At 37.1% G+C, this 21,104-nt stretch overlaps 1 protein-coding gene across 6 annotated transcripts in view; it reads right to left on the bottom strand.

Moving 5' to 3' along the window:
* Positions 1–21,104, bottom strand: part of FAF1 (Fas (TNFRSF6) associated factor 1) — a 356,513-nt gene that overhangs the window by 58,850 nt on the left and 276,559 nt on the right. For all 6 annotated transcript variants that reach the window (XM_014544808.1, XM_005872500.2, XM_014544812.1 and 3 more), the window contains 2 exons: positions 11,434–11,570; positions 8,810–8,898 (listed from right to left, as the gene is read on the bottom strand). In XM_014544808.1, coding sequence (XP_014400294.1) covers positions 8,810–8,898; positions 11,434–11,570 — 226 coding nt within the window. The remainder of the gene's footprint in view (positions 1–8,809; positions 8,899–11,433; positions 11,571–21,104) is intronic.

Below are 21,104 nucleotides of genomic sequence, written 5' to 3'. Positions count from 1 at the left end.
AGAGAACATGGCAAAAGATCCTGGACAGAACCTGGCTACAGAACTTGGCTGGAGAACCTAGACAGAACATGACGGGAGAACCTGGTTAGAACCTGGCTGGAGAACCTTGCTACTGAACCTGGCTGGAGAACCTGGAGAACCTGGCTGGAGAACCTAGCGAGACAACATGGCAAAAGATCCTGGATAGAACATGGCAAGAGAACCTGACTAGAAACCTGGCGACCGAACCTGCCTGGAGAACCTAGCGAGAGAACATGGCTAAAGATCCTGACAAGAACTTCGCTGGAGATCATGACCAGAACTTGGCTGGAGATCCTGGAGGGAGAACCTTGCTATGCTGATCAACTGAACGCTGTCTCCGTGTCATTCCTTCTTCGCCAACTCCGTCCACACCTTTGGGGACCCCTGGACCTGCTGGGGTTGGACTCCAGCAACAAAGGCTATTTATATTCAGTTTAATGACTCCTAGTTTCAGCAACAGTGTAGCTTTCAGATCCCATTTCTTTTCTTTGTTTCTAACAACTTAGGAAATTCCAATGATAGATCATTAAAAATAGAAGCAAATGATAAATTAAAAACCTCTTCTAAGGTAATAAAAAAGAAGCATATGCTTGTTGGTTCTTTCAGTTATGTCTGAATATTTGGATCAAACAAGGACTCAAATTATGTAGAGATTTGTTATAAAGGGCTACTTAAAGTTCTGTCAGACTTAAGTAAACAAGTTTATCACACTCAAAGATGAAAGGTTGACTGTTTAACCTTGGGAGATAGTGGTAAGTAGAATCCTAATTCATTCTTTAAAATGTTTATTTTCATACTCTGTTAAAGCCTTATTTGGGAATTTGAAATATCCTCTACTGTATATAATCAATTTCTTTCAATAAAGAAAATTATCAAGTTTTTTGGGGAAAAAAACCAAACTCTTTATGATTAAAGCCATGTGCACCACAGTTAATTTTTTCTTAAGAAATCTTAAATTAAAAACTATGATATTTTTAGCTTTCAAAAAACAGGTTTAGGATACTTAGGGATATATTGCTGAGGTATAAAATTTGAACAAGGCCATTGCATTTTCACCTTTATTATCAATGTCATAAAAAGTTTTATCTCATACTTCTTTATTAAAACTCATGCTCAGACCTTTCCCTTAGAACAGAAGATCTCAAACTGTAGTGTGTAGCAGAAGCAACAGGTGGGTTTGTTAAAACATAGCATTGCTGGATCCCACCCTCATAATCATAATTCAGCAGGTCTGGGGTGGGGCCTGCTGACACTTACTCTGAGACCTCTGACTCAGACAACCAGTATACTTGTCTCAGAAGAAACAGATATATGATTTCCAAAAATTTTCTCCTAATCCTCTACCCTAACATTGGAATTCTCTCAATTATGTTTACCCTAATTTTGAATTAGCCTGAACTATGTTATACTGGTTTACAATATTTATTATACTATTTTCAACTTTATGCTTCAAGAACCACATTTAAGCCCTAATCAATTTTGGGGAACTAAGAATATAACTAATTTAAGCAAGGAAATTAATGTAAATTTAACTAACATGTGAATGACATGAAAACTAAAAGCCAAAGTCAACTCCCCCAATTAAATGAATGTTAAGTCAAAACAACCAATACAATCCTTGTTATATATGAGCAGTCTAACTGTAACAATAAATGAACTAAAATCTGGAGGGATATTGTAATTTATTTCACATTTGAAAATGTGAAATAAATATAAACAAAATTGATTACATGGCTTTTTCATACCTAGCTGCTTGGAATTCTTGGTAGGTAGCCGAGTACTCCAGTAGTCCAGGAATAACACTGAGAAATACTGCCCTAGAGACCAGAAGTATGCCTGGCATGTAGCCGGATCCTGAAGAGTGGCTATTATTATCTTCATTCTCACCTACTCCATCTGCCTTATAGCTCGCACTCAGAGAATGCAAGAACCCTTTTGTGTGCTCCATGTCAAGTGAGCTCCCTGCTTACACAGCATGTCCAGCTCACCCAGGTTAGGTGCTCCCAGAGCTTCATCCACCTGATCACTTCACAGACATCACACTGGGTAAAAAATCCTCTTAAAATACTTATGCACCCAATATAGGAGCTCTAAAACTATAAAGCAAATATTAATAGACCTAAAGAGAGAAATAGACAGCAATAAAATAGTAGCAGGAGATATTAATACCCATTTTCATCCAGATATAAAATCAATAAGGAAACATTTTAGACATTTACAGACATATACAGAACATTTCATGAAAAAGCAACAGAATACACATTCTTCTCAAGTGCACATATGGAACATTCTTCAGAACAGATCATATATGTTAGGCCACAAAACAAATCTTAATACATTTAAGAAGACTGAAGTCATATCAAGCATCTTTCCTCACCCAATGGAAATCAGTACAAGAAGAAAACTGAAAAATTCACAAATATGTGGAGATTAAACAACATGCTACTGAACAAACAATGAGTCAAAGAAGAAATCAAAAGATTAATAAAAAAATGCCTAAAGACAAGTGAAAATGGAAATACAACATACTAAAACATATGGGATACAGCAAAAGAAATTCTAAGAGGATAGTTCATAGAGATAAATGCATGTATCAAGAAACAAGAGGGATCGTAAATAAACAATCTAACTTTACATCTAAAGGGAATAAAAAAAAATCAAACAAAGCCCAAATTTAGAAGAAGGAAAGAAAAAACAAAGATCAGAGCAGAAATAAATTAAATATATTGAGTCTAAAAAGACAATAAAAAGATCAATGAAACTAACAGCTGTTTTTTTAAGATAAAAAAATTGACAAACCATTTCACTGAGAAAAAAGAGAACTGAAACACATAAAATCAGAAATGAAAGAGGAGATGTTAAAACTGATACCACAGAAATACAAAGGATCATAAGAGACGGCTATGGACAATTATACAATCAACAAATGAGATCACCTAGAAGAAATGGATAAATTCCAAAAAACATACAACCTAACATGAATGAATCAGGATGAAATAGAAAATATGAATAGTCCAGGCCCAGATGGTTTCACTGGTGAATTCTACCGACATTTAAAGAAGAATTAATAAGAGGAGCGAACTCTTCCAAACTAATGATACAAGGCCAGCATTACCCTGATACCAAAACTAGACAAGGATCCTTCAAGAAAATAAAATTAGGGAAACCAAGATGGCGGTGGAGGTAAATGCCTGTACTCCCCGCCTCCCACAACCACATCAAAACTACAACTAAAAACTGAAAAACCATCATTCAGAACCACCTGAAACCTGGCAGAATGGAAGCCCTACAACTAGAGAAGTAAAGAAGAAAGCACTGGTGGGAGGGGTGGAGTCATGGAATGAGCTAGTCTGACACCCATACGTGGAGTATTTTTAGTTGGGAGGGATATCTCCAAGGCCTCCTGTGAGAAGCAGGGGGGTCCCAGCTGCACACCAGACACCCAGTCCAGGGTTCAGAGCTGGGAAGAGAAGTCCCTGTAACTTCAGGCTGTGAAAATCAGCAGGGATTGTGGCTGAGTGACATGGAGACTGCTGGAGTCATGGGTGTTCCTCTTAAAGGGCCCATGCACAAATTTACACGGTCCTGCTTCCTCTGAGCTCCAGCACTGGGCAGCAGCTTTGGGGGAATCCAGGGACATACAGGGAAGAACTCGATTATCCGGGCAGGAACTAGGCGGTGGCTTTCTCCCAGACAGGGGTGCTCGCAGGGGTCATTGTTCCTATGCTGGGACCTCCCTTGTTGTACAGCTGACTGGCAGCCATATCTGAGTTTCCATCAGTGTGGCCCACATTGTTTGCTCCACCCTGGTGATTCCCTGAAACCCCACCTCATCCAATCTGTAGCCCCACCCAAGCTGTTTGCAGCAGCTTTTCCATATGAATAGCCTGTCCTGGCTCAGGCTTCAAACTTTGCTAAAATTTCTTGAACAAGCAGCAGCTGGAGCCAGTGTGCCCCAAACCTACCAATAAAAGGCCCAAGACCTGGCATTAGCACCAACCTGCCTTGCTGTGAACCTCGTCTGGGCACTTCCTAGTGCAATACAAGTAGCAGCCATCTGCAGTTCTCTCTGTAGCTCCTGCTGGGTGGCTCCAGGCAATGGCTGACTTTGCACTTCCTGGGAGGCCCCAGAGCCAGTGCATCCAGTGGACAGCTTCAGACCTTATTGGATTATGCATCGAGAAGTGACACACTCAAGGGGCAGGCTCAGTGAGCACCAAAGCCCCAATGAAGCAAGTGCTACTCCATAAGGGTATCTCCCGCATAGCAACTCTTCCATTGTAGACACAGTTGGTCCTCACAGCCAATTGGCCTGAAAGTCAATTCTTTCCAGTGATGCCAACAGCAATAAAGGCTCAATTACAACAAGAGTGTGTACACAGCCCACACAGGGGAGAATCTAGAGTGCCCAGCTCAGGTGACTGGGGAAGCTGAGCCACTGGGCCTTATAGGACACCTAATACACAAGGCCACTCTACCAATTCGAGGAAACATAATAGTTCTAGCTAATGCATAGAAGCAAACACAGGGAAGCAGCCAAAATGTGGAGACAAAGAAACATGTTACAAATAAAAGAAATGAAAGGAAGCAAGCTACTGGGTACAGAATTTAAAACAATGGTTATAAGATTACTCAAGGGTTTTAATGAGAGCTTCAAGGAACTTAGTGAGACTTTCATGGATCTTAGTGAGAATGTCAAAAACGTAAAAAAAGCCCTAACCGGTTTGGCTCAATGGATAGAGCGTTGGCCTGCGGACTGAAGGGTCCCAGGTTCGATTCCAGTCAAGGGCATGTACCTTGGTTGCAGGCGCATCCCCAGTAGGGGGTGTGCAGGAGGCAGCTGATCGATGTTTCTCTCTTATCGATGTTTCTAACTCTCTATCCCTCTCCCTTCCTCTCTGTAGACAATCAATAAAATATATTTAAAAAACAAAACAAAAAAACAACAACGTAAAAAAAGTCCAGTCAGAAAATAAACATACACTAACTGAAATAAAGAATAATTTATAGGGTTTCAACAGTAGAGGATTCCAAAAGTCAAACCAACAATTTGGAATATGAAGAAGCAAAAAGCATTCAATCAGAAGAGCCAAAAGAAAAAAGAATCCAAAAATATGAAGATAGTATAATGAGCCTCTGGAACAACTTCAAGAGTACCAACATTCGCATTATGGAGGTGCCAGAAGGAGAAGAGAGAGAGCAAGATATTGAAAACGTATTTGAAGAAATAATGACAGAAAACTTCCCCTACCTGGTAAAAGAAATTGACTTGTAAGTCCAGGAAGCACAGAGAGTTCCAAACAAGATGAACCCAAAGAGGCCCACACCAAGACACATCTTAATTAAAATGCCACAGGTTGAAGACAAAGAGAGAATCTTAAAAGCAGCAAGAGAAAAGCAGTTAGTTACCTACAAGGGAGTGCACATACAACTGTCAGCTGATTTATCAACAGAAAGTTTGCAGGCAAGGACCTACAACCAAGGAGGAGGAAGGGGGGAGCAGGAGTAGGAGGAAGAGTAAGAAGAGGAAGAAGAAGAAGAGGAGGAGAAGGAAGAGGAGGAAGAAGAGAAAGAAGAGGAGGAGGAGAAGGAAGAAGAGGAGGAGGAAGAAGAATACATTAAATGAGCCTCTTTTTGAGAGAACTGCCTAAAGCTTTTTCATAGACATTTTCATTAATGATTATCAGTTTGGTTTTGTAAGTGCTTACTGAGCATTTATTAAATATATAGCACTGGACTAGATCCTGGGGACAGAGAGGTGCTTTGCTCCAATGAGGGGCTATTGGCAACAAAAAGGAGGAAAGCAATTATCACTGTATGACAATAGCCACAGTCTATTTTTGCTTTTAGCCTTGTTCTAGCTAGTTGACAATGTTATAACTAGTTTACAGTTTTAATGCTCACTAGGTTACTTTTATTGTTGTAAAACTGTTGTTTGTAATTTTTCTTAATAGTCAGTGTTTCATTTACTTTGAGGGAAAGGTAATCAGGTATATGGTGGAAAGATGTTTATCTGTTACTCTATAAATTGACAATGACATTTCAAAATAATGAACTACTGTACTTAGTTAGGAATTTGTAATAATAGGTGTGTTGCCTTTCAAGATTATGTTTATCCTAGAATAGAGGCATTGATTGACAATAATTTACTAAATACATTCTTCAGACATTTAAATCTTATGTCTCATTAGTACCAGATTTACAGATTATGCTGTATAATAGGAAAGCACAATATCTGCATGCATATTCCCAGTTCATTCTTTTATCTTATTTTGTGTTCCTCATAATTCATTGGTAAAGAAATTGACTTTAATTCCTTTAATACTTAGCACAAAATTAAATATGAGGGTTACAGGAAAAATCCAAGGCTCCATATAATTGAAATTTTTATTGAAATTTAACTGCAAGAGGTAAGGACTTCTCTGTTTTTAGAGTGCCTTCATGAAAATTATTATTCGGGTGGTAAGTAGAGTGTTCCTAAGAAAAGCTCTTCTAAGTTTAAAGACTTCTTTTGGAAGGACTATGCATAGATCATAATAATTTCCTATCTGCTGAGTCTATGTGACAAAAAACACTGTTCCTTGTAATTGTGAATTTACCTTCACTTTCTTCTTAGTATGTTTTTCTTGATTTTTAGAGAGAGAGGAAGGGAAAGGGTTAGAGAGAAACATCAATGAGAGAGAAACATCAATCACCTGCCTCCTGCAGGCCCCATTCTGGGGAATCAAGCCCGCAACCCAAGCATGTACCCTGACCAGGAATCCAACACTGATCTCCAGGTTCCTGGGTCGACGTCAAACCACTGACCCACACTGGCCGGGCTTGCCTTTACTTTTTAAACATTTCAAATAAGATATTTTAAGCTTCCAGTTAAAATTAAATTCATGAATGATTCTGTTAGCAGAATCACTGACGTATTATTTTTTAAATATTATTTCATGTAAATTCTTCCAATTATTCATTTATCCAATCATTTGGCATTTTATTTATTTATTTATCCATTTATTTATTTATTTATTTATTTTTAATCCTCACCTGAGGATATTTTTTCCATTGATTTTTAGAGAGTGAAAGGGAGGAAGGAAGGGGGAGAGAGAGAAAAATATCGATGTGAGGGAGACACATTGACTAGTTTCCTACCGCATGTGCCCCCTGACTGGGGCTGGGGATTGAACTTGCAACTGAGGTACAAGCACTTGACCGGGAATCAAATCCAAGATCCTTCGGTCTGCAGGCTGATATTCTAACCACTAAGTAAAACCAACAAGGGCGACAAACATTTGAGTGCCTACTCCTAGGTATACTGTCAGGGAATATAGAGTTACAAATGTGAATATGATACAACCTTGCTCTTTTAACAAACTCAGGTTTATGAAAGACACACAAGTAAATAAAATAAAATAAAATACAATATACAAGATTATATTAAAATTGTCTACATGTCCCGTTTGCAATAGATAAAGGGTATTCTATTGAAAACATTCACTATACCTAGAAACTTTTCATCATTGCTCAGAAATCAAACTCTCCCTTATCTGTTCTACAGAAATATTTTCATAATTTAATTAAAAAGAAACAAAATTAAAAATGATTTTATTAATAGCTGTGAACTTAGCATCTCAAATAAACAAATGTTAATATTTGTTTCTTATTTGGTCTTAAAGCTATTTTCCAAATCTAGAAATTTCTTGACTGATAAAGCACTAAAGATCACTTAAGATTATTATAGTTTCAACCAGCTGTATGACCTTGGGTAAATTAACTTTTTGATCCTTAGTTTTCTCATCTGAAAAATGGAGAAAATAGTACCTGTCTCTGCTAGATTATCTTCCACTGCCCCTCAGTATCCATGCTCTACCTAGCTTTTTGCCCATGGAAGTTCTAGTTGGGTTAGACGAATAGGAGGTACTAGCAGTTTATTCCCTACCAGGTCACCAAGAGCTGGTTATATCCCTCTATCAGAAGCAGTCCTCTCCATACACCATTCCTAGGACTTTAACCATAGGAATGGTAATGGCTCCCTTAAGCCCTAGACTCTGTATTATCCATTGCTGACTTCCATTAACCCTGTCCATATCTTTATACAGTTCCCTTATTAAACTCTTTTCAATTCACCCAGTTTGAAAGTGCCACCTGTTTCCTGCCAGACTGTATGATTCATATACAACCGCATGGGGTTGTTTTGAGGATCATAAGTTTTGAGAAGCACATGATAAATATTCATTAAGTGTTGACAACCTTTGTCATTATCAACATTGCTGTTATTAGTATTTTATTTGAGGTTCTATGCTCATGTTCTCTATACCACATGAATGTATTCAAGAGACTGAGAAATTCAGAATTTTGGAGATCTTTTGCTAATCCTCACAGTGCTTAAAAAATATGTTCAAATGTAAACTATGTTTATTGCTAGTCAATCTCATATTTAAAAAGAGTAAAAAGGACCTTAAAAGTGAATAAAAAACCCATATAGTAGACAAGATTTCCTGGACTGTAGTTTCTTCTGTAAATACTAGTACGCTTTGGAATTCATTTCCTACAAATTCACCTCCTGCCATCACACCAAATCTAGCAAAGCATAAATGTCCATAAAGTTAAAAAAATTGTTGGGTCATGGGTTCATGAAAAGAGTGGACTGCAAGGTAAACTCAATGACATAAAAGTCTTGCTTAATCTGGAAATGAATCTTTATCATTCTTACTTATCAATCATGGCATAGGCAAGCATCACCATTTGACAAATCACTCATCAAAATTCTAGTAAATGTCTACTTAAACTTTCACCTTACCTCATCCTTTATATCTTCCTGTTGTTGGGCTGTGAAGATCTCCATTGCTGCCATGAGTCTCATCATTAACTCATCCACTGTTGTGTTACCTAGCAACACATGGAGATTGTCAAACTTAATTATTATAAAATGGGAAGTCATTCTAGAATTAATCATAATAACTATAATCTAAAAAATGTACAAACTAATATGCTCTTATCTAGTTAAAACTGGTTTTGTAGTCATAGTTATAACCCTAGTTTCACCACTATGATCTAGTATCTAGAAATTATCTAGCACATGATGAGAGTTTAACAAATATTCACTTAATAAACAAATAAATAAGTGAATGAGTGATTGACTGTAGCTCTTTAAGGATCAATATTCTTATCTGCAAAATAAAGGTAACACTATCTCTGTAGGGTTCGTAGAAGGATTAGAGATAATGTAAAGTGCCTAGTACATAATACACGCATAATCACTGGTAGTTATTATTAACAGACATGATAAATGGCAAAAAGTTTAGGATCAAGTTTAATGCAGATTTTGTTCCTGTGCAAATCCTTGGGTTTTCATTTCTTATTTGTAAACTGTAGTGTATGTGACTCAGAGTTCAAGGCATGAATACTTTATGGAGGGTACTGGAATCATCAATGGGAAAATACCATTCATAGTGGTAAAACTGACTAAATACTGACCATTAATTTTCAGGCTTAAGCCAATGCTTATAAACTACTAGAGGCCCATTGCACGAATTCGTGCACCAGTGGGGTCCCTCAGCCTGGCCTGCCGGATAGGGCCAAAACCGGCTCTCTGACATCCCCTGAGGGGTCCCGGATTGCAAGAGGGCGCAGGCCAGGCCGAGGGATCCCACCGGTGCACGATTGGGGCTGGGGAGGGACATGGGAGGTTGGCCAGCGGGGAGGGACTGCGGGTGGGCTCCAGGGCATGTCCGGCTTGTCTAGCTCAGTCCCGATTGGCTAGACCCCAGCAGCAAGCTAACCTTCCGGTCGGAGCATCTGCCCCCTGGTGGTCAGTGCACATCATAGCGAGCAGTTGGGCGACCTTAGTATATTATTAGCATATGATATGCTAAGGCTGCTTTGATTGGTTGAATGGCTGACTGGACGACCGGACACTTAGCATATTAGGCTTTTATTATATAGGATGCTTCAACCCTAACTGTAAGGACTTACTACCAAACTGGTCTTATGGGTACTTTATACTTAAGCCCTTAATGATCCAAGATGGAGAAAAGATACCAGTTAATGAAGTTCAGGGCAAATTTCTTCTTTATAGCTTACTGTAGTGGTTTTCAAAATTTTTGGCTTCACAATCCCTTTATATTCTTGAGATCCCTAAAGAATTGTATGTGGGTTATAGTTATCAACATTTACTGTGATAGAAATTAAAACTGAAATATTTAAAACATACTTATCAAAATCTTTTAGAAGTGACAATAATAAAGTCATTACGTGTTAATATAAATGTCACATTTTTTATGAAAAATGACTCTATGTTCCAATAGAAAAAGTTTAGTGAAAAGAATAGGATTGTCTAACATTTAATAAAAATCTCTTTAATGTGTGGCTTAACAGAGTAAATTGGATTCTCATATCTATTTCTATAGTAAATCAATTATAATATATTGTCTTAGTTGAAATTTATGAAGCAATCTGACCTCACATAGCTTTGTAGACAAAAAAGTGAGTATTTTTTAAAGTATGTTTTTATTGATTTTAGAGAAAGGGAAAGGGAGAGAGAGAAACATTGATCGGCTGCCTCCTAAGAGCCCCCTACTGGGGATCGAGCCCTAAACCTGGGCATGTGCCCTGACCAAGAATTGAACCCACAACACTTCTGTCCATGGGCCAATGCTCTAACTACTGAGCAAACTGGCCAGGGCAGATGAGCAGTTCTTTAACATTATTTATGAAACGGAATGTTCTAGTTATAGAGAAAACATAAAATACGGAAGGTTTTATTTAGTGTGTGCACCTGAAACATCTTTTTACCTGTGGCATAGGAAAGAGATACTATTTTCAATTTAAGCTTTGCCACGAATAAGGTAATATTTTATGCTAATCAATAAAAAAAATCATTAACTTATTTTTTTAGTAAAGAATTTAAAGATTAATTTTTTTTGGAAGTTTAAATTCATAGGTATCCTAATAACTTCATGCATCGGAGTTGCATCTTAGACACGGATTCACCTTGTAAACAATTCCATTCGTAGTATCAAGTCATTGAACTTTCTAGATAACTAAAGATAAGCATTTCTTTCAACTAATCATACATTCAGCAAATCTCTAGGTATATATACATATATGAAATGTCATATTTGACAACTGGTTATGACTTAATTGCTAGTTTAGGGAATTAAGCAATACTGAAGATTTAACATGATTATCCTATGTCTCAAGGGCTGTGTAACTTTATTAAGGCATTTCTGTTGGATTTTCATACAGAGTATTTCATTTTTCATAGTACCTATACTTTTTGAAGTTTTTCTTCCTCAAGAAGTTCTGTATTTTCAAATGCAAAAATATTCACCAATATAAAAGATGGCTGTCAGCTTTGACAGTAAATATTGTAGGTTATCATATACACAAGACACTGTACTCCCCTTGTGACATGTACTTTACCTTGTATCACATTTAATACTTCATTAGATGATCGCTTTCCCATAATAATCAGAAAAAGTGGAAACTGGTCTGTTTTTTGAGTCCGAATAGTTTGTGCAATAACACTGCCAAAGTGTCTATTGCACATGGTCAGAAATCTAAAATGAGATAAAATGCAAAGTAAGCTTCATTTCAGAGTTTAATAAGTTTACTAGTATCCCAACATAAAACTTGCTGAATTTGTTGTTAAAATTAGACAGCTTGTTTGATATCAGTATGTAAAGTCTTGCTATATTGAATTTTCCACTACCTAATAAATGATATAGAAATGATGATCATTTAGAAAAGCAGGCAACACACCCTAAATGCCACATGAGGCTGACAGCATAGGATTCTTAGTCTTAAACACTGTAAGCTGTACTACCCTAAACTATGAGAAAACAAACAAAATGAATTTTAACAGAAAACAATTTCTTAAATAGGACAAATATTTCAAGGTACAAAGTTAAATTGACTACCATTATCCTAATATAAAGAGCATTTAGCAACATTTCCACAAGTTTTTAGAAACAAGAATTGTACTTTAGAATCGTGTTTTCTCCAATAGTAGCAGGTCTTTTAGTTTCATACTTAGTATGGGATAAAAATAATAATTCTAAGCTTTTGACCAAAAAAAGCTCAGATATTAGCATACCGAAGTCTAGCATTAGTATTCTTAACACGATCTGGAATAAATGAAAAAACTGATAAAGCTTTTCTCTTCTATTAGAGGACTGTTTGAAATTAGCATTTCTTTCAAGAGAAAAGGGTAGCTTATGATATGTTTTCAGATCTGATGGTAAAAAGTAAATGTCATAATAATAATGAATTATGAAAGACCAAATGCAAATATAGAATGCTTTAATAAGATCCAATTTAATAAAGTCTGTAAAAATAATGGACTTTTAATAACACAGGTCACAAAAGGCAAAACTGGAAATTCTGGGGACTAGCCATCAGTACTAGCTTATTAATTCTTAATTATGTTCATGAAAGGCAACTTAAATCGTGTGTTTTCTTATGCCTTATGATAATATTTTAGGTAACAACTCCTCTGAAATGTATGTTCCAGCTGATGAGCAAAGTCCTATTGTCACATGCATTAGAAGGTAAATCTATTTGAAAAGATAAACAGCATTAAAATGTCATGTGCTTAGATTCATTTGATATCCAAATTCAAAATAGAATCAAACCTCTTAATTTTTAAAGCTCATATATTTCTTGTGTATAGAAATTCACCCCCCAAATTTGGACTGAATCCTTCCCAAAACCTGTGATGTGACTATATAAAGTAGACCGTGTTAAGGTCCATTAGAATTGTCGGCAAGAATGTTAAAGCAAGTTAGCACTACTGCAAATAAGTTCATTTGAAGGCAGGCGCATATACATATTTAGAGAAGCAATAACCAGACCTCACGCCAATTTAAAATGACACGGCCTTAAAAAACCCATTGTTACCTGACCAGTGTGGTTCAGTGGTTGAGCATCAACCTATGAACCAGGAGGCCATAGTTCGATTCTCGGTCAGGGCACATGCTGGGGGTTGCAGGCTTGATCCCCAATAGGGGGCGTGTAGAAGGCAACCAATCAATGATTCTCTCTCATCATTGATGTTTCTCTCTCTCCCTCTCCCTTCCTCTCTGAAATCAATAAAAATATATTTTAAAAAACAACAATAAAAACATTGGCCATGAAATATCAGTGCCCCTATGGAAATTCCGATCTTCATATTCTACAACTATTATGGGATAAAAGGTGCTCAAGCAGCTTAAGTCTCTATCCCAAATTTCACACCCATATAGCTTGTTTCTCAATGATGTGTAGTTTTGGAGACCAGAAAGTTAAGATCTCATTTTTCTTTCCATTTCTTACTAAAATATTTGAAGTCAATCTTGATCCTGATCTGATCATTGGTAACCTCTGAAATTAAAGATGTCAAAAACAAAAACACAGAGTGTCATTTCCTACAAAAGGGAGAAAATAAGGTCTTGTTGCTTTCACACTGATGGATTAAATGGATATCACACAGTAAATGCCATCACAGAACTAGCTCACAAATGATACCAAATACTAGCTAAATTGGGATACTCCTCAAAAAGGAAAGAAGGAAGGGAGGAAGGCTTAGTAGTTTTATGAATTCAATTTTAAGACAATTTTGCCTGAAAACTGTGTAGTTGCCAAATTCTCTTTTTGTGAAAATGAGCTAAAAGAAAAAATAATTATGAAAATATAGTTATTTTATTGGGTTTAAAATAATATGTAACACAAATTTCAAAGCTACACAAAACATTCCAGAGAGGTGCAGACTTCAAAGACACAATTGTTCAATTAACCATAAAACAACAACAAAGTGATCAGTTTTCTACCAGGTATTGGCAAATCATTCTAATTTTTTGAAAGCAGTTGAGAAATACAGGGATCATACAGCCAGTTGATGCTTTCTAGTGGTCTTAACTAACAATTTGTTCTAATCAAAGGGAGACTTTGTTAAAATTTTAATTAATGCAATTAATCTTCCTAAGATATAAATCATGTATACTTTGAGATTTTCAAATTGTAATCATTGACAGCCCATAGGGGCAATGGACAGCCACAAATTATAAAATTCTTACTTGTCAATTCTTTCCACTACAATTTACAAGCACTTCACAACACAGATATCAAATCTTTCTCATGGCTAGGAGGTTCTGCTTGTTGTAAAGATCATTCACACCACAAAGTCAGCATTCACAGCACACTACCAGCAGCAAAAATCCAGCTCAAAACACCAGAACAAACACACACTCGGAAAACACAAGTTGTTTTAAGAGAAAATAATGTGGTTCTTTTGTTGTGGTATTTTCTTCCTTGAGAAGAGGTAAGTATGCCCGTGCATTTAGTGGCAACACCAAAGCTGTCAACCTAACTAACTGCATATGGTGTTCATCATGGTGAGGTGCCATGAAGGGATAAATAGTGTCTACAGTAACTGGACTCCTGCAATAGCAAACTCAAAGGGGGGAGCAAAGGCAACTGTTCTGTGGGAAGGAAAAATGGCTTTGTTTTTTTCATTATAAAATATTTTAATAAATCAAACAACCTATTTATCACAGACCTATCTGGGGAAAAACAAGTTGATTAATCAACCCCTCAAATAAAAAGCTTAAGTGACAAATATGTAAAGACAAAGAACAAATACCCTCACCAAGGGGGTAAAATGAGGGAGAGGAAAAGGGAGGTAGAAGAAGAAAAAGGGTTAAGGAAATAAAATAAAGAAAACAGTTAATCACAAATCAGGTATAATAACGCAACTCATTTGGATTAGGGAGTGGGAAGTCTCAAACTTTGACCTTGGTGAAGAAACAAAATCTAATCCATAGCTCATATTCACCAGTTCTTGCTATTAGAAATCTAAGATAAAATCTCACCTTTTAATCAAAAGTTTGGAGAGAAAAATAAATAGAACATCTGATGGCTAGCATATATTAATCATTAGTAAAATTTTTCAGTCTTTGAAGCACAGATACTAGATATTTTCTAACTTGCTAATGGAAATCAGGATTACTAATAAATCAGATATGAAAAAGTAATCTCATTTTAATTCAAAACAGGATATAGCTTAGTTTCTTTTCATCAAAGTCATAATTACATAAGTTACTAATTTTTACCAAGTTGTACTTCAACATAAAATATATACTAAAAGAAACATAGCAATTTAGGGGGAGGGTGATAAAATTCCACAAACATTTACTACTTAGTTACTCTGTACTAGAAACTGTAAAAAAAGGCACATTTGATAAAAAATGGAGGCTGCAAAACTGGGTGAGGCTTCCTGAATATTACATTTCAGTGTGGCTCCCATAAGTTTAAAGGTGCCTGAGATGTAAGGTGGGAATAACCCATCTTTAAAATACTTACATTCTTGTAAAAATAAAGAAAACGCTCAGATTTGTTCTTAGAATATAGTAGTCCCTTAAAATCGGTACCTATTTTATTATCAGTTGTATAATGATAGTTAATATTTTTATCATAATAACTTTTAGGATTAAAATGATAGTTTATACTGATAGGCCAATACGAAAAGATTTTTTGCATAAGATACAGCATCAAAGAACTGTTGACCAAATAAAAACAGTCACTGGTTTTACTTTAATTCAAAGAATGAAAGAGCAGGTATAGATATTGGAAAGTAAGAAAATACAATTCTAGATGCTGCAGCTGTGCAATACTACAAAAAGTCACATATTGAAAAGTGGATATGACTAAATCACTATTTTCTTTTTAATACATCTATATGTTTAATGTTTATTACTTTAAAACCAAGAGTCAATATCAAAATTTCTGGCTGTTTACTCTTGAGCCATTAAACACATTAAATGTCTTTCTGATAATGTGTGAACCATTTCTCCAAAATGAGTTTACTGAGCAGAAGCAATTCATGTTCAACACTGCTATAGGATCTCACAGTTTGAGGCAAATCTTCTATATACTGGTGTACTTCCTTAGCTGCAGCTGCTAACCTTATACTATTTCTTTTGAAGCCGCTTTGGTAACAAACCAAACTAGTGTTTTTTACTATAGTAATAACTTACACATAATCTTTATGTGTTAATATAGTACTACTTACACATAATCATTCATGTGTTTGTTCAACCATATTTATGTACTTTGGTAGAAAAACCAGAACATAAGGTAAGGTATCTTAGAGATCATATACTTATTTGCCAACACACAACTCTCCTTTCTTCCCCTTTTCCCTTTAATGGGAAAATTAAAGCCAGGGTCCTTTAATGTGTAAAGTGAGATTTTAGGCATCTGCAAACCAGGCTAGCCAAAGAGTTTTGTTTTCTACATTATCACTTCCACAAGTCTGTAAGCCCATCTCATTGTTTAGCTCATTTCTGAAGTTCCTCCATTAGGATTGTTCTTCAGCACCCTGGGCACATACTCCTTTGTGTGTATTTTTGTTGTTAATCTTCACCGGAGGATATTTTTTCCAGTGAGTGTTAGAAAGAGAAGGGAGAGAGGGAGTAGAGGAGAGAGGGAGAGGGAGAAACATTGATGTGTGAGAGAGAGACATCAACTGACTGGTTGCCTCCTGCATAATTCCCAACCTGGACAGGGATTGAACTTGCAACCCAGGTACACGTCCCTGACTGGGATTCAAACTTGCGACCCTTTGGTGCTCAGAACCGACACTCTAACCACTGAGAACACCAACCAGGGTAATACCCTTTTGTCTTTTGACAGTGGCTTTGATTTTTAGAAATAATCCTAAGTCTTGGTTCAAACTGAATTAGGTAAACAAGGTACATGACTAAGCTGGGGGCACTGACTATACATGCAGTGAAGTGATCATCAAGCTTTAATGGTCTAGGAATCACCTGGCAAGTTTATTTATAAGGCAAGTTCCTCAGTCCCATTCCCTCAAAGATTCTGAATCAATAAATCTGGGGTAAGGCCCAGGAAATTGCTTTTTTAATAAGCTGCTAACCCACCCCAGGGTAATGGACTACACTTTAAAAAACACTGCTTTCAGGACACAGGACTGCTTTCTTTGTAAGGCTTTACGCTGTGTCTGAAACCAGTTTTTACAGAAGTTATCCTCTCAATGTTTTGGAAAATGAGCTTCACTAGATCAAGTGTCCAGCCTATGATGTGATTACCATGTTGAAGATGTTAATTCTCACTTGCTTCATTTATATAGATGATCTGCAATCTGATATGAGACAAATAAACAGATACCTCTAAAAGCAGTGGTTCTCAACCTTCCTAATGCCGCGACCCTTTAATACAGTTCCTCATGTTGTGGTGACCCCCAACCATAAAATTATTTTCGTTGCTACTTCATAACTGTAATTTTGCTACTGTTATGAATCGTAATGTAAATATCTGATATGCAGGATGTATTTTCATTGTTACAAATTGAACATAATTAAAGCATAGTGATTAATCACAAAAACAATATGTAATTATAATGTGTTTTCCGATGGTCTTCGGCGACCCCTGTGAAAGGGTCGTTCGACCCCCAAAGGGGTTGTGACCCACAGGTTGAGAACTGCTGCTCTAAAGAGTGTGAGCTTCAGGTGATAGTTGAAAAAGAAAGCAGGGAAGGGGAGGGTAAAATACATAGTTAGGGCAAGTCTCACTGCAAAGTTATTATTTGATCAGAGAGACTCAAAGTGGTGAAGGAGGAAGGGAAACACCACACATATCTCCAGGAAGAGAATTCCAGGCAGAGAGAACAGCAAATGGAAAAGTATCTAGCATATTTAAAAGGTAACAAGAAGGCCCTAGTCCAAGGGTGGGCAAACTTTTTGGCTTGAGGGCCACAATGGGTTCTTAAACTGGACCGGAGGGCCGGAACAAAAGCATGGATGGAGTGTTTGTGTGAACTAATATAAATTCAAAGTAAACATCATTACATAAAAGGGTACGGTCTTTTTTTTTTTTTAGTTTTATTCATTTCAAACGGGCCGGCCCGCGGGCCGTAGTTTGCCCACGGCTGCCCTAGTCGGAGTGTTGTCCCATACACCAAAAGATGGCGGGTTCGACTCCTGTTCAGGACACATAGTTGGGTTGCGGGTTTGATCCCTGGGTTAGGGCATGTACGGGAGGAAACTGATCCATGTTTCTCTCTCTCTCTTTCTCTCTCTCTCTCATCAATAAAAACATATCCTCAGGTAAGGATTAAAAAAATAAAAAGGTTAGAAAAGCTGGAGCAGAGTTAAGTATAAAAGTCAAAATTGGTAATTTCGACTATTTTCTATATGGTAAAAAACATAACAAGATCAAAAGATAAATAATAAATAGAGGGGAAAATTATGAATTTCAAACCACAGAAAAAAGACTAATATCTGTAATGGGGCGACCCACGGAGACCACCACCAGGGACTCAGATTAAGATTTAGGAGCTTTTATTAAGCTGGCCAGCGACTAGTTATAGCACCCTGCCGAAGCAAAGGCTGAACTGCAGTGCTGACTACAGGAGTTACAGCGTTTTTATTTGCAAAAAAACACAAAGTTAGTTACAAAGCCTTGTTTACACAATTTGTTCCCGACACAGTACAGCATCAGTACAGTGACCACCTTCCTATCTATGTGTTCTAGGAACAGAGAGCACAGCGTGCCCTGCCTGGCCGAAGCGCCAGCACATTCCTATCTATGTGTTCTAGGAACAGAGAGCACAGCGTGTCCCGCCTGGCCGAAGCACCAGATATGCCGCCCAGCACATTTTAATGTTTCAGAAGACCGGAGAAAAACCAAGCCACGCTTAGAGAAAGGGAGTTACATACTTTTTCCAGTCCTTTGTCTCCTAAATTTGGAATGAGACTTCCGGGCCTTCTGAGAAAGAAGTTAAACTACAGTTTCTACCTGAGATGGTTGCTACCATACTTCAATATCCATAATACAGGGGTGGGCCTAAGTAGGTTTACAGATGTTTGTATGGAAAATAATACAATAATTAATAAATAATAATACAAGAATAAACTGTTTCGCATATGCACAAATATAAACCTACTTTTGCCTACCCCTGTATATAAAGAACTCTAACAAAACAATGAGGAAAAATTTTAACGAACAATATATAAAGACAACTTCTAGAAATGGAAACAGTAATGGCTCAGAAACATTGAAAAAATAATCAAAATAACTCAGAATGAATTAACTCCTAATTATACACCAAGAAACGATTTTTTAAAAAAATTCTCACCTGAGGACATACTTAGAGGAAAAAAGAAAAGGGGGGAGGGGGAGAGAAGAGAGAGACATACACACCAATTGGTTGCCTTCCTATATGCCCCATCCAGGGATCAAACCAGTAACCCAGGTATGTGCCCTGACAGGGAATCAAATCAGCATCCTTTTGGTGTACAAGGCCAATGATGCTCAACCAACTGAGCACTCTGGTTGAGCAAGAAACCATTTTTATCTGTCAGATTAGTAAAGGTAAAACAAGTTGGTAATACCTTGCATTGGCAAAGTTATAGGAAAATAGGCACTTGTGTACACCGTTAGTAAGAGTGAAATTGGTGCCAATTCCCTTGTGGGCAATTTGCCAATATCTATTAAAATTAAAAATGCAGTCCTGACTGGTTTGGCTCAGTGGATAGAGCATGGGCCTGCGGAAAGGGTCCCAGTTCAATTCCAGTCAAGGACACATGCCCGGGTTGCAGGCTTGATTCCCAGTTGGGGGCGTGCAGAGGGCAGCCGATCAGTGATTCTCTCTCATCATTGATGTTTCTATCTGTCTCTTCTTTTCCCTTCCTCTCTGAAATCAATAGAAATATATCTAAAAAATTTAAAATGCACCTATATTCTTAAATCAGTACTTCTACATCTGCGAACCTAGTCTATAAATATATTTCCATGTGGAAATCACCTAAGTGCACAGTTAATGAGTGTAGGCTAGGCGTGTAATAGCAGAATATTGGACATAATTCAAATTCCCACAACAGGATCTGATTAAATTATAGTATCTTTTAGAATTGAAGGGAATATTATATAGCCATAAAATGAACTGATATGGAATATATTTAATATGTAGTATCAATGGAAAAAAAATAGGGTGTTAAATAGTGTTTACCATTTGTGTAAAACTGGGAGAAAATAGATATAGTAATTAGCTTGTTTATATGTAAAATAATCTCTGGATGGATAAGTAAACGTCTAACATTGTCTCTGTGAAAGGTAAGTGAGAGACAGAGGTAAGCAGGAGACTTCGTTATATACCTTTTTAATGCCTTTTGAGTCTTGACTAATGAGAATGTATTAGCCAATCATGCAATAAATATGAAATTTGAAAGATAGCAATTCCTTTACAAAATTAAAAAAAAACATGTAATATCAATTCCATAAACTTTAAACACAATGTTAAATCACATTTGCCTTTTTTAATCAGTCTTTTGTTCAAGTATATCGTCACTGTCTGGGTGAATACAACTTTTTAACCTTCTACACAATAGTAATGAACCAGCATTTTATTTTTATAATCCTCTCTCAAGGATATTTTTCCATTGATGTTTAGAGAGAGTGGAAGAGAGATGGAAAGACAGAGAGAAATATCGATGTGAGAGAAACACATCAACTGGTTGCTTCCTGCATAAGTCCCGACAAGGGCCCGGGCCGGGGAGGAGCCTGCAACCAAGGTACGTGGCCCTTGACTGGAACTGAACCCAGGACCCGTTGGTCCGCAGCTGACACTCTATCCACTGAGCCAAACCAGCTAGGGCAAACAGCATTTTAATTTGTTGAATAATATTCCATTGAGAATATATACACTGAGTGGCCAGATTATTATGACCACCTGACGTTTGTAGGCAAATTAGCCATACACTGCATCGTATGGGATATGGAAGCCGAAGGCCTGTTCGAACACCTTGTCTGTCTGCAGTTACCAAGATAAAACATCTCCAATTCGCACAGGAACACAAGGATTGGACAGTGGAGCATTGGAAAAAAGTCATGTGGTCCGATGAATCACGTTTCCAGTTGCATCATGCAGATGGCAGAGTGAGAATTTGGAGGAAACAGCATGAAAGCATGCACCCCACACGCATGAGTACAACCCTTCAAACTGGTGGAGGCAGTGTTATGGTTTGGGGCAGGGGTGGGCAACTTTTTTGTGAGTGCGTGCCAAAACTAGCAAAATCTCTGACTCAAAATTCTTCTGC

Source organism: Myotis brandtii, unplaced genomic scaffold, assembly GCF_000412655.1.
Source record: "Myotis brandtii unplaced genomic scaffold, ASM41265v1 scaffold382, whole genome shotgun sequence".
Taxonomy (NCBI): domain Eukaryota; kingdom Metazoa; phylum Chordata; class Mammalia; order Chiroptera; family Vespertilionidae; genus Myotis; species Myotis brandtii.
The sequence above is the reverse complement of the archived record's forward strand: the minus strand, read 5'-3'. Positions and strand labels throughout refer to the sequence as shown.